Below are 13,985 nucleotides of genomic sequence, written 5' to 3' on the forward strand. Positions count from 1 at the left end.
CAAGCTGCGCTGTAACCTTAACTGTTAGAAGGAAAACTAGGCTACAGACTAGATATAATAATGGACATCCTTACTATACCTTGGTAGAGTAAACACTACATAAATAAGTAAACTGGTGCCATCAAGTGACAATCTACACCACTGTCACTCGCTAATTGCAAAATAAGAAAAAAGTAGCAATGATTACCAACTCAATGGCTACTCATCCCCAGCAAATGAAAATGCTCAAATACTCAAGGCTTACTTGTTTTGTGCTTCCATAAGTTTCAGCGCACACTCTTCCTGCAGACAAAGCTTGGCCTTCTCCATTTCTTTTGCCATAAGCACTTTGGCTGCCTGCAGGTCACTGTCATATTGTTCCTGAGACTTCTGTGTGGCCTGTGCAACTGCAAGGCTGTCTTCTAGCTGTTGCAAGTTGTTTTGCTGTTCTTTTACCAACTTCTCTAATTCTACAATTTTGGCAGCTTGGTGATCTTGGAGCTGATTCATTTGAGTTTCACGAAGTTCAAACTCCTTCTGTAAATTCTGCTTCTCACATTCCAACCTATTTTGCAGTTCTGTGTGCAACAATGATAATTTCTCTTCTGCTTGGATTCTCTGGTCCTCACTTTCACATTTCCATTTCTTCTCTTTTTCTTTGTACATAGTCTCTATTTTCTGAACTTCTTCCCTGGCTTCCTTTAATTCATTCTCATGATCCTCAGCAATTTTAAATTTTACCTGTGAAAACAGTCATTAAAAACGCATTAAACAGTAACCAAATGGAAGTGCCTGAATTGAATCTTCTCAAGCATTTAAGGTCTTAAGAGAGATTCAATTCTTGCGTGCAAGTCATCCTTCTGAACAAAAGTAAGGCAAAAGTATAAATTTATATAACTTGAATTCAGCTCACTTTCAAGAATTAATTGGAGTAGAGAAAAGAGAAAGAGAATTAAAGCAAAAATTATTAGTACCCTTTGTTATGTTCTCTTGTGGTCACTTTTCTTCATTCCAGAAGTTCAACTTAAAAAGTTACTAATATTGAGCATCATTAAAATTTTCTTTTATACCTCTCCTCACCCTTAACATCCTTGTGATATTTTATACACAGCACTGAAGTCCATTACAAGGATAGTTCTTACACGTAGCAAAAAGCACGTAAAAAGCATCTAGCATAAAAACAGAAGCCAAGCACCAAATGACTGCTAAATGACAAAAGGCAATAAAGACCCTAAAAAACACAAGGGTAAGCATGTAAACTACAGAAACAACATGCTTATTCCTTAAAAGGAAAACAAAGCTAATAAAAGATCAAATAAAAGTGATGTATCAAGTAACATTTTTTCATTTCAGCTTTCACTTGGAGGATTTCTTTTGAAGAGGTATTTAAATATTCCTTTATGCTACAAGCCAAATAAAGAGGCAGAAAAGCAAAAAACAAACAATCAGATTAACACACAATGCATGTAAACAATTTATGAAGCAACAGAAATTGAGAGGCAACAATTTAATTTGCTTCTAAGAGGCAAAGACCAGAAGCCAAATGAAATGTGAATCAGTTATCTTGATGAGCGGATCAAATCCACCCTCAGAAAGTTTGCAGGTGATATCAAAAGAGTTGATCTGCTTGAGAGTAGGAAGGCTTTGCAGAGAGATGGAGTTAGCCTAAATCAACGGGCTGAGTTCAACTGCAAGACATTCAACCAAGGTAAACACCAGGTACCACTTGAGTTACATCCACCCCATACTGCAGTACAGGCTTGGGACAAGTGGCTGGAAAGTTGTCCAGTACACAAGAACCTAGAGGTACTGGTCAACAGCTATCTAAACATGAGCCAGGAGAGCAATAGTGTGGCCAAGGAGGCCAAATGCTTTTTTAAGGAACAGTGTGGTCAGTCGGATCAGGAAACTGATTGTCTTCTTGCATGCAGCACTGGTGAGAATACTCTCTACAGGAAGGATATTGAGTTGATCAAGCACATACAAAGAAGAGCAACCAAGTTGATGAGGGAAGCAGAAACTAAGACTTACGAGGAGCAACTGAGGAAATTCAGGATGTTTAGTCTGGAGGAGTTTGAGGGGGAGACTCAACACTCTCTACAACTACCTAAAAGGAGGTTGCAGTACGAAATGTGTCATTCTCTTTTCTCAAGTGAAAAATGATAGGAAGTGAGGAAATAGTTTCAAATTATTCTAGCGGTGGTTTGGATTGTACACCAGGAAGAGATTCTTCACAGAGACGGTGGTTAGGCATCGGATGGAACCCTCAAGGAAATGGTGGAGCCCCCTCCCTGGAGGCAGTTATGAGATGTGTGAAAGTGGCGCTAAGGGAGCTGGTTTTGTTACAGGACTCTGTAGGTCAGGACATGATTGAGCTTGATCTAGAAGGCCTTTTGCAACCTAAGTGATTTTATGATTCTCAATCTCTTAAGCTTTAACAGTCAAAGAGCCAGAGCAAAATGAAAACAGAAATCTGTTGCCCTATTCTTTTTTCCTCCCCAAAAATCTGGTCTGAAAAACTATTTGTTTCAGAAAACTGTCCTATCAGAACCAGAAACTGCCTCAAGGGGACCCAATCAAAAGAAAGGTTTTTTCCATCTGCATCACTTTTTCTTAAAGTCTCCATTACTGCATGACGCATCACAGTACATAACTGCATCACTTTACTTGTACATGTATCAGAAGTGGTTGTGTATGTTTGACTCACTTTAATGAAAAGGTGGACAGGATCAACCCTTGAAGCAACTCTTCCCCTTCCACACTATCTGAACTTTCAAGTGTTTAACACTAACACGCTCTGAATTACAAATATACATTCCATTATTCAAGTGTATCCATGCAATTCCATTTAAACTTGAAGCTAACATCATTAATCAGGTATGTGTAAAAGATGAGTGCCATGTGTATCTCCCTGGCCTTCCTAGCAGATCTGTGCTTGCTTGGCTCCACACAAACAGCACAGTAACATGGGTTACCTGCTCCATTTGCTCTTTCAGATGCTTCTCATTCTGCACAAAGAAGTCTTTTTGTTTAGTTATCTCTTCCTTTAAACACTTTATTTCTTCTGAAAGCTCTGCAATATGCTGTTCCTCAGAGCGGAGGAGAGAGAGCTTAACTTTGTGTTCTTCCTCCAGCACAGATACTCGCTTGGCCACCTCCATTTCAACTTGACGTGCTGCATCTTGAGCACTCTGCAGGCGCAATTTAGTGATTTCTGTGGGAAGAAACAATGTACTGTTTCGATATAAAATGCACACAAGTCAGCATATTCATACAAATTACAAGAAAGCATTTGTCAAGGAAAAGAGTAACTGTTAAGAAATTACACAAAATTGACCAGTATAAAGTCTCATTAAGTTTAGCCATAAAAGGAATTTTATCCTGAGTTCTATAGCAATAGCTACCTATCACAAAACCTGTTCCCCGCAAATACTTCTTTCTTTGTTCAAAAAATTCATACCAGTATATATGCAACAACCAGCGGAAAACACAGAAGGAAAAAGATATTGAAGTCATATGAACAGAATGCTATGAAGTCCACAAAACGACGTTTATACTCCGTGGAAAGGACTGAGAAATGACCTACTTCATCCAGATATGACAGTGATTAAACATGCCTGATAAAATCTTTCTCTGCAATTTTTAGTGTTAATTCACGAATTGACACTGGCGTCCCATGCATCAAGAATGGAATGTGATTAACTCCTGTTCCTCAGTTGCAGTAGGTTTTACTACAGAATAACCACCATCAGGTCATCGAATCTTTAGAAAAGCAACTCAATATCCCCATAAGAGTCAAAAAGCAAAGTGCTCAATACCAGTGATTAACACTGGTGTTTTTAAGTGTTTTCCGTAAAGTAAAGCAACAAAAAATTAACGATTTCATCAGGTAACCTTTAAATTTTTTTTTTTTTGAAAAGGTGCTATCCACACAATCAGCTTGCCATTTTACTTCCAATCTGTAAGTTTATCTTACCTTTGATATGTTCTTCTGAAAGTCTGGCACGGAGCTGCTCAAGTTCTAAACAATGCTTTCTTTTCATTTCCTCTATTTCTACTATATACTTGTCTGAGAGGTCCATCTTCATTTTCAGTAGGTCCCCTTTATATTGAAGTGCAAGGGAAGACTTTAAGGAATCTAGTTCGTGTCTGTGATCTTCCTTAAGTTGCCCTTGCAAACAGGCAATTTCTTCCTGCATAAGAAATGATTTAAAAAGACATCTTCACCTTTGAGGAAATCATGATGAGATTCTTCTAAGAGAGAATACAAAATTAATTCCACTAAGAAGTGTGTGCTTGACATTTATATACCTGGCTTACAAAAGCCCTAATTCTTCTCTTTTCCTGTCACTCTATTAAGTACAGTGGCAGAGCCACTCAAGGCATACACAATCTAGAATCATGTCACAGGACAGAGCAGAATTTCAGGAATTGTCTGAAGATATAATAGAGAGGAAAGTCCCACAAGCATCTAGGTGGAGAAACCATCAATTCTCAAGACTATAAAGACTCCTCCTCTATATGAAAGGGGATGGAACGGGCTTTAAAGATCATCTAGTTTCAATCTCCCTGCCACGGGCAGGGTTTCCACACACCAGATCAGATTGCCCAGGACCTCATCCAGCCTGGCCTTGAACACCTCAAGAGAACACCCACAGCTTCTCTGGGCAGCCTCACCACTCTCCAAGTAAAAAGTTCCCCCTGACATCTAAACAACATTTCCCCTTTGACTTTAAAACCTTTCTCCTTTTCATGTCACTATCAGACTCTACAAAAAGTCAGTCAGCCCCCTGTTTTTAAGTTCCCTTTTTCTTTTTCCCTGGGAAGCCACAGATGTCTTCCCAGCTGTAGACAAATTAGAGATCATGACCTATGAATGCAGTTTCATACTCAGTCAGAAACAATCTGGAGCAATAAAAAAAAAAAAAAAAAAAAAAAAAAAAAGCACGATACATTCTTTTCTCATTTATTTTATACCCGTCTTTTTTTTGGTGTTGTTTACTGATGAAATTGAGTTCATGCTGTCTTGTTTATGTCTTGTCTGCTTGTCATCCTGTCATTAAAGAAAATTATTTTTATAGCTAATTTAAAAAAAATAAAAACCTAAAACCAAAATAGGAAAATTCCTCTTGACTATAAGTCAACTTCAAATAAATCGATCTAAAAAGTCAGTATGTTAAAACCACAAAAAGGTATATGAAAATACAGAGGAGAGACCAAATTAGTGTAGCCACTTAGAACAGACAGCAGTAAGAGGCACAATTGCTACAGAATATATAGAGAAAAGAAATGTTGCAAAATCCCCACTTGCGTGGAAGAAATTAGTAAGAGCTTGCTCCATTTTAGATATGGGACACAATATCCTATGGATTATTTGAAAGTAATAATCTACAAATACCTAACAAAAATAATCAGGTCAAAATAAACATCACAAATACAACTAACCCTTTGCTAAGAGCTGGGAATCAGACATCAATTTCCATATAAGTTGTGTGTACCTCAATATCTCCAAAATCCTACCTTATGTTGCTCCAGCTGTTGATTCAGTTGATCAAGGAAAAAGTCTTTTCTCTCTTTCTCAACCTCTCCAAAAACCGTGACAGAAGAACTGAGGAAGAGAAAAAGTGTTTTAAAGTTCAAGACTATACCATGCATCACGGAATAGGTTAAATGTACCGACTTACCATATGGTATGAAAAGCAGGCATAGAGCCACTGTAATAGCTACATAGGAAAGTATCCTCCACATTCATTACTTCCATTGCTAGGTATCTGACTAATCTAAATCCCCCAGTGCCCCATCCCAACATATTTACAGGCTAACATCACCTTTTAGACAAACAAATGGAAACACTCCACATTAGAACACAAGACGAAAAGAAAGATACCTGATATTCCCTACTTGATTATGGCTCACATCAACCTCAGATACTGAATATTCTTTCAGTTCTTGCAGTCTCTGATGCAGCAAAGTCAATTCTTCTCTGTAGTTTTCCTCAGCAATTCTTAACTTTCTTTCAAAGTAGATTCTCAGTTGTTCTAATTCAGCCTCATGCTCACTTTTTGTTCGCTGACGCTGCTCTTCAAATTTTTGCTTTAAATGCTCCATTTCTTCCACCTGTGATGCACGAGCCATGAGCTGCTCTTTCAGCTCTGGAATGGAAATAAAAACAGCATGAGCACTCAAGAGAGTACAACTAAAAATGAAAATCAGCCATATCTTACTTGTTGAGATAGTTGTAAAATGTTATTCCACAAGCAATAGGCAGAAGCCAAGGTAGGAAAAGGACAAAAAGTGTAAGAAAAAACAGTTCTCCAGATGGCTTAACTTTGTAGGTGATGGTGACTTAAGGTTTTCATGAATCTACACAGATCAACTGAAGATAGAACTGCATTTCATGAAGGACAAAAAGGAAAAAACGCAACACATACTTGGAGTGAAATTTTTCACAGCAAACACACAAACAAGGAGTAAGAGCATTAATTACACTGCTTACATCTGCTTAAGGCAGTAGTTGTTATGTACAAGGATCAGAGGAATCAAGTGACAAGCCAGGATTAGTGAGAACACTAACAGCACAGGCAAGGGAAATCCAATACTACATAGGTAGGTTTTGCCTACCAGTATGAAATTAACAGAGGAAAACATCTAATAACTTTCACCTTTGGTGAAAGGTCATTTTTAAATCTGAGCAGTGATCCAATTGTCCAGCTGCTATGCTTTGGATCCACCACAGTAAGTCCTCAAACTAGTTCAAATGCATTGTCACACGATGACTTCAGTGGAGAGAAGCAGTGAAAAACCAAACACCATTAAGAGCCCCTCATACAAGGAGAGATCCTCACCTGGAACACGAGTTTCCATCCTCGACCAGATTGACTCACCATCTCAAGTAACATGAAGGAGAAACAGAAAGGGTACAAGCAACACTAATGTCAGTGATTAGTCACATGGAATGTCATTTGAAGAGTTAATAAAGATTAGGACTACAGAGATGGGATATTCAAGAATTCAAGAAAATTCTATGGAGTGGTATGAACAAATGACAGAAAAAAAAAAAACACCTTCACAAAATCCAATTATACTTCAAAAGCTTACAGTTACAATAGCTAAAAAACTCTGAAATTTTCATAGAATCATAGAACATCTTGATTGGAAGGGACCTCAAAGATCATCTAGCTCCAACCCCTGCTATGGGCAGGGCTGCCAACCAGCAGTGCTGCAACCAGATCATGCTGCCCAGGGCCCCACCCGATCTGGTCTTGAACACCTCCAGTGATGAGGTACTTACAACTCCAGTTAGCCCAGAAAATTATGCTTAAAACAAATGGCAATATAATATGTTTAGACCAACCCAGTATAAGAATGCCATCTAATGTTACAATCTACCAAAGGCAACATACAGAGTCAAGGTTAAAATCACGTCACCTATTTTTATTCTTAAAAATTACACTTTCATTTATTATGTATTTATTATATATAACATATATGCTGTACGCATATGAGTGAGATATATTCTACTTCATTTCAAGCAAAAAATGTCAATTCCAACTTCTGCGCTGCAAAGTTGTCTTTGTGAGTGTAATAATTTACATCAGAAATCTTAAGATACATAAAATTCACACCACATTTCAAAAAGGAAAAAAAGGAGATTTAACAGGATCACATGCTTTTGAAATATTTCTGCCTTTTTCTTTTAAAATAAAGTAGCCTATCAACAAATAAAAGAAAAAAATCCTCACAGCTACAACAAACCTCTTGAAGTCATTTGGATGGGCACACACTCCACTGGGTGAAACACTGGATGGCCAGCCCCAAAGAGCTGTGTCAGTGGAGTTAAATCCAGTTGGTGCCCGGTCAGGAGCGGTGTCCCCCAGGCCTCAGTACTGGAGCCACTTCTATTTAGCATATTTATTAAAGATCTTGACAAGGGGATTGAGTGCACCATCAGTAAGTTTGCAGATGACACCAAGTTGGGAGGGAGTGATGATCTGCCTGAAGAGAGAAAGGCACTAACAGAGGGACCTGGATAGACTGGATTGATGGGCCAAGTGTATGAGTTTCAATAGGGCCAAGTGTCAGGTCCTGAATTTTGGTCACAGCAACCCTGGGTAACCCTACAGGCTTGGGCAGGAGTGGCTGGAAAGCTGCCTGATTCAGGCAGCTGAATGTGACCCAGCAGAGTGCCCAGGTGGCCAAGAAGGCCAATGGCATCCTGGCTTGGATCAGTAATGGTGTGGTGAGCAGGACAGGGTCATCCTGCCCTGCACTCGGCACTGGTGAGGTCTCACCTCAAGTACCGTATTCAGTTTTGGGCACCTCGGTACAGAAAAGGACATGGAGGTGCTGGAGCAGGTCCAAAGAAGGGCAACAAGGCTGGGGAAGGGCTTGGAGAATAAGGCCTGTGAGGAGAGACTGAAGAAACTGGGGCTATTTAGTCTGGGGAAAAGGAGGCTGAGGGGAGACCTTATTGCACTCTTCAAATACCTGAAAGGTGCCTGCAGTGAGAGTGGAGTTGGTCTCTTCTTATTGGTGACAGTACAAGAGGAAATGGCCTCAAGTTACACTAGGGGACGTTTAGGTTGGATATCAGGAAGAACTTCTTTACAGAAGGGGTGGTTAAGCACTGGAATAGGCTCCCCATGAAGGTATTTGAACCATTCCTGGATGTGTTTAACAAACATCTGGATGTGGTGCTCAGGGACATGAGGGTCATCATTGGCGGTGAAGAGTCTAGCTGGAGACCTGTAACCAGTGGTGTCCCCTAGGGGTCGGTGCTGGGTACAGTCTTGTTCAACATCTTCATCAATGACCTTGATGAGGGGATAGTGGCCACCCTCAGCAAGTTTGCTGATGACATGAAGTTGGGAGGATTGGTTGACAGCCTGAAGCGAGACCTGGACAGGCTGGAGAGCTGGGCAGTAAGAAACTGGATGCGGTTTAACAAAAGCAGGTGTAGAGTCTTGCATTTGGGGAGGAATAATTGCATGCACCAGTACAGGTTGGTGGATGAGCTGCTGGAGAGGAGCTCTGCAGAGAGGGACCTGGGTGTCCTGGTGGATGACAGGTTGGCCATGAGCCAGCAGTGTGCCCTTGTTGCCAAAAAGGCCAACAGCATTCTGAGCTGCATTAAAAAGAGTATAGCCAGCAGGTCGAGGGAGGTGATCCTCCCCCTCTACTCTGCCCTGGTAAGGCCTCATTTGGAGTACTGTGTCCAGTTCTGGACTCCCCAGAACAAACAAGATCAGCATCTCTTGGAAAGAGTCCTGCAGAGGGCCACAAAGATTGAGGAGAGCCTGGAGCATCTTTCCTATGAAGAAAGGCTGAGTGAATTGGGTCTGTTTAGCCTTGAGAAAAGACAACTGAGAGGGAACCTGATCCAGGTCTATAAATATCTAAGGTGGGGGGTGCAGAGTGGCAGGCCAGACTCTTTTCTGCAGTGTGTGGAGACAGGACAAGGGGAAACGGCCAGAAACTGCAGCATAGGAAGTTCCGCACAAACGTGCGCAAGAACTCCTTTAGGTGAGGTGACAGAGTGCTGGAACAGGCTGCCCAGGGAGGCTGTGGAGTCTCCTTCTCTGGAGATATTCAAGTCCCACCTGGACACCTACTTGTGCGACCCGGTGTAAGGAACCTGCTTTGGCAGGGGGGTTGGACTCTCTCTGGAGGACCCTTCCAACCTCTACGATTCTATGATTTAGCAGAGTGTTGTTAGGGTAGTATGGTTAGGTTGCAGTTGAATCCAATGATCCTTATGGTCTTTCCCAACCTGAGCAATTCTACAGTTCTATGATTCGACATGGTGATCTTAAAAATCAACAGTTTTCTCAGTTGAAGTTATAATCCTGTACTGAATTCAAAAAGTAGCGTGTTAGTTCACTGACCAGGATTTTCTCCATCTTTAACTACACGACATTTATTTGAAGTGGCAATTAAGTCGTTTGGCTTTCACTACAGATATTTACACTATGCAGGCTGGAGCAGAGAAAGGAATGGAAAACAAGTGAGCCACACCACATTTTTTGACATCCAACTAGACATCAAACACTGACTCACCTTTCACTTCACAAACTCATCACACACCCAATCACTAGGGTGTGATGTACTTCACGTATCAGTGACCTAGCAGTGCATTTCTGGGTACACAATTAAACTCCTTTCACACCAACCACACGACCAAGATGAAACAAAATAAAATGCATAAGTTTTGAGCATACCACTTAACTCCTGCCGATTTGCTCGGGTACTGCCAAGTTGAGACCAAAGCTGCCTGACTTCTTCTTGTGATCGAGTCTTGAATTCTTCATGCATGATCTGAAGTTTTTCCAGCTATGGAATTTAATAACAATATTTCATTAAAAGCTTTTTTTTTTTTTTTTTTTTTTTTCTGATTCCTTACTTTACATGCAACATATACAGTTATATCAGAACAAGGTGGAAACATCAGTGATATCAAAACATTCATATCCTGACCCAGGATACCTGAGATACTGAGTAGTGCTTAACTATTAGATGTACTTTAAAAAGGGATTTGCTCCCTTCTGATGCCACAGTTAACACTGCTAGCAAGAATCAAGTAGCAAGAAACACAAAACTCAGAAAAATCAGGAACATCACCTATAATGAAGTGCCAATCCTTAATACAGAGGAAGGAATGGCACCAAACTGCAGAACAGCAGTTGCATTCAAATGATTATTAATTGCTATAGAAGGTCCCAGAGTATGCACCTACTTTATGAGTGTGCTTTAGTTTTTTTTCATTTAAACCCCTAAACACAGTTACCCAAATAATAACACAAGTATACGATCTGCACACATAGTAATCAATTAGTCAATGCAAAAAATTATCTTTACCTCCTTCTGTAGATTCTGTTCTTTTTCTTGGCTTTCTGTCTTCATATCTTCCAGGAGTTGGTTATGTTCAGCCTCCAGTTGTTTAGTTAATGCTGTGATTGCTAACTGGTGCTGCTTCTCCAAATCTACACATTTCTCTAAAATTGAAAATGAGTTCTGTTACACCATCATCCTGGCTAACAAGTAACAACCTGTACCTGTGTGACTAAAATACGAATAGCATGTATTCAGACCACTATGCTGGCTTACAACATTTCCTGTAGGATTCACAACAATAAAAGCCTTTTCATAGAGGTCTCACTGCTTTCATATCACTACAAATATCTCGAAAAATAAGGGATTTCAATATCTAAAGTTTCTATACAGTGCTACCACAGTTCTCTACTGTATAGTCAATGAATATAAAGATGTTATAATTATGAAATAAACAAGAGAGCTTGGCAAAGCAGATTATAATAACAAAAGGAGAATAGACAGAACGCTTACCCACGTCCCAGGCTGCAAAACTCCAGAGGAGGGATCTCCAGAAGAGATCCTTCCCCACTGGCAGTCAGCTCTTCAATGGGTCTAGGAGAGAGCTCCCAGAGGAGCCAGGCTCCACCCCCCCCAGCAGCAAGGTGAATTGCCTTCACCAGTGCTCGCCTCAGGTGATCAATCAGAGGTTCAGGCCGTGACTCAGCAGTTCCCATATGTCTATATAACACACTCTTAGCCAAGAAGCAACCAAACAGTAATGCCAGAGAGATGAATACCTGCTCTCTGCATATACAAGAAGCATTCTGAACTAGAAGCACATTTTCTTAAGGGAATCAAACATTTCTGCATGGCCTACAAACACAGAATTTCTCCTACAACTACAGCCAGTAGCGAGAAATGAAAGAGATGACTTGGAAGGACTGGAGAGGCTTGTGCCATGCCTCAGTGCTGAGCACTCTCTGAACCCTGTAAACTTGCCTCTAAACCCTAAACTTGCAATTACTTCATTCAGTGAACAAATCTTGGTCTGTCAGAAAACACCTGCAGTAAACTGATTGTTTTTCAGCCATGGTGTTCTGCAAGAGATTCACACTACCCTCACAGAACAAACTTTACAGACACGGGTTCATGGAAACCTGGTAAAGCCAGTGCAGGCAGGGGAGAACAAGCCATTTGTAGAAATATGTCCTCATAGCAGCCAAAGGCCATCCAAACACAGTGAAAGCACCAGGCCTATGGCACATAAGAAGGCCACCCTTCACTTCTCAAACTTGGTCCTGCTGCTTGCCAGGTGGCATCAGAATTCAGCAGTAGTAGCACAGTATTCTCATTCGTTTGAGGAAAATGTTTCCCACATCTCTCACTGACAGAGAGTCTTGGATGCTCAACTACTTGACGAGATCTCTCTCTTCACAGCGTACGTATCTTGTGGATCCTTCTCATGCAGTTACTGGCAATAAGTGCAAGTAAATCACAATTCCAGTAAATGCATCAAATTTTCAATCCCTATCCAAGCTCTTCACAGTTCTATCTTCTATCTGCACGTCAGCAGAGGATGTATCTGGTTAGGTATTCATCATTAAATTACTTTTAAAGATAATAAAAACCTCCAATTACGCTAGTCTTAAAAGTCACTTACAGAACAGTACTTAAACAAGATGTCATTCCATCAAGTTGTAACTTGTATAAGATTCTTGTTACAAGAATCTGAAGGTGCATGTTTTAGTTTGAAGAAGTTTCCATGAATATGAACAGAAATCTTGATTAGCCTAAAGCTGGCTTTAATCTGTCAGCAAAAAACCTTTAATACTTTCAAAGAAAAACACCTGTCTAGTGCAAGTTAAAATTAAATGCAGTTATGTGAGTTTTAAGAACATTTCTCACTTAGTTCCTGTTTTCAACAGTCTCATGCCACCAACCTCATTCTTGTACAAGGATATGTTTTGTATTTGCTTTTTTATATGGATAGCTTTGCTACTGCTGGATAAAGAAACCTGCTTTTCAGATCATAGCACCTACTTTCAGATTGTTCCTTCTCAAGAGAAAGAAGTCCCAGCTCTGCTTTGACTTTTTCTAATTCCATTTCCAGAGTTTTCTGCAGCTCTGCTATTTCAGCATGATGTTTTTTAGACAGCTCCTCACACGTGTATTTTAAATGCATCTCAGACTCCAACTCCCAGTCTCTTTTAAGAGTCTAAGACAAAAAGATATGTGCGTTATTAAAGCAAACATTTAGCAAATATCAGGTGTCTGGGGACTTTTTTCCCCTTTATGTTCCATTTATTTGTCCACTACAACAAACACGTAGTAGACATGGGACTTCTTCCAGCTCTGGTTTATTAAAGGAAATTGTTCTTTTTTTTTTCCCCTCCCTCTATGAAGAACAAAATTTGTACCTCTAGCATCTGAATATGTTTCTCTTCCATTTCCAGTTCTATTTTCTTTCTTTGATCAACTGTGAAATAAAAATCCTTATCATTAATAAATGTATATACAATATTATGTTTAAATGACAAGTAGAAATATAGATGAACATTTTCAACATCACACTTGGAGCTTGAATAGGTAGACCCTTGCAGGTTATGCTGCTGCATGCCTATCTAATCCTATTGTTATGTTATACCCCAGTAATTCCCTTTCATTTTAGAAAGTGATAATTATCTAGCAGTTGTAACTGCTAAGAAAAGCCTGGAGGCTAAGGACAGCTTAATTAGTAAAGGAATGTCCAACTAAGCCCACAGAGACAGTATGACACTTTAAAGAAGTACATAAACTACCCTCCTTTTTCCACACTTGGAAATTCAAATGCCCATCACTGTCATTTTAGGCAGCAGTATTTCACTGCATAACACATAAGAGATACAATCATCTCTGTTGCCAGAGACATAGCAAAAGAGCAGCAGACAACAGCAAGTGGGAAACTTTCTTCAAATGTCTTCTAAAAATGCATGGGAAACAGAGCAGAAGACAGATACTATTATGTGCTTCATTTTCACTGACAGCTTCCCAGTTCATTCCTTGTTTCCTTATAAGTTCTGACTCAGCACCTCTGCAGGGCCATGAGAACACCAGAAAACTTTCTTTTCTTCCAAGTGCTGTTGCCTTAGCTTTAAACATCACTTCAAGTTTCTCAGTGGGAAATGAGACTCCAGAGACTGAGGTACTATCAGCTACCC

The 13,985-nt window shown here is 40.0% G+C and overlaps 1 protein-coding gene across 9 annotated transcripts in view; it reads right to left on the reverse strand.

Annotated features, from left to right (window-relative positions):
• Positions 1-13,985, reverse strand: part of PCNT (pericentrin) — a 100,137-nt gene that overhangs the window by 64,027 nt on the left and 22,125 nt on the right. For 7 of the 9 annotated variants that reach the window (XM_048952501.1, XM_048952498.1, XM_048952499.1 and 4 more), the window contains 10 exons: positions 13,206-13,264; positions 12,829-13,003; positions 10,834-10,970; positions 10,197-10,308; positions 6,825-6,866; positions 5,867-6,131; positions 5,500-5,587; positions 3,956-4,172; positions 2,955-3,193; positions 245-720 (listed from right to left, as the gene is read on the reverse strand). In XM_048952501.1, coding sequence (XP_048808458.1) covers positions 245-720; positions 2,955-3,193; positions 3,956-4,172; positions 5,500-5,587; positions 5,867-6,131; positions 6,825-6,866; positions 10,197-10,308; positions 10,834-10,970; positions 12,829-13,003; positions 13,206-13,264 — 1,810 coding nt within the window. The remainder of the gene's footprint in view (positions 1-244; positions 721-2,954; positions 3,194-3,955; positions 4,173-5,499; positions 5,588-5,866; positions 6,132-6,824; positions 6,867-10,196; positions 10,309-10,833; positions 10,971-12,828; positions 13,004-13,205; positions 13,265-13,985) is intronic. The other 2 variants (XM_048952500.1, XM_048952503.1) reach the window with 1 other exon arrangement.

The sequence above is a fragment of the Lagopus muta genome, chromosome 8 (assembly GCF_023343835.1).
Source record: "Lagopus muta isolate bLagMut1 chromosome 8, bLagMut1 primary, whole genome shotgun sequence".
NCBI lineage: Eukaryota > Metazoa > Chordata > Aves > Galliformes > Phasianidae > Lagopus > Lagopus muta.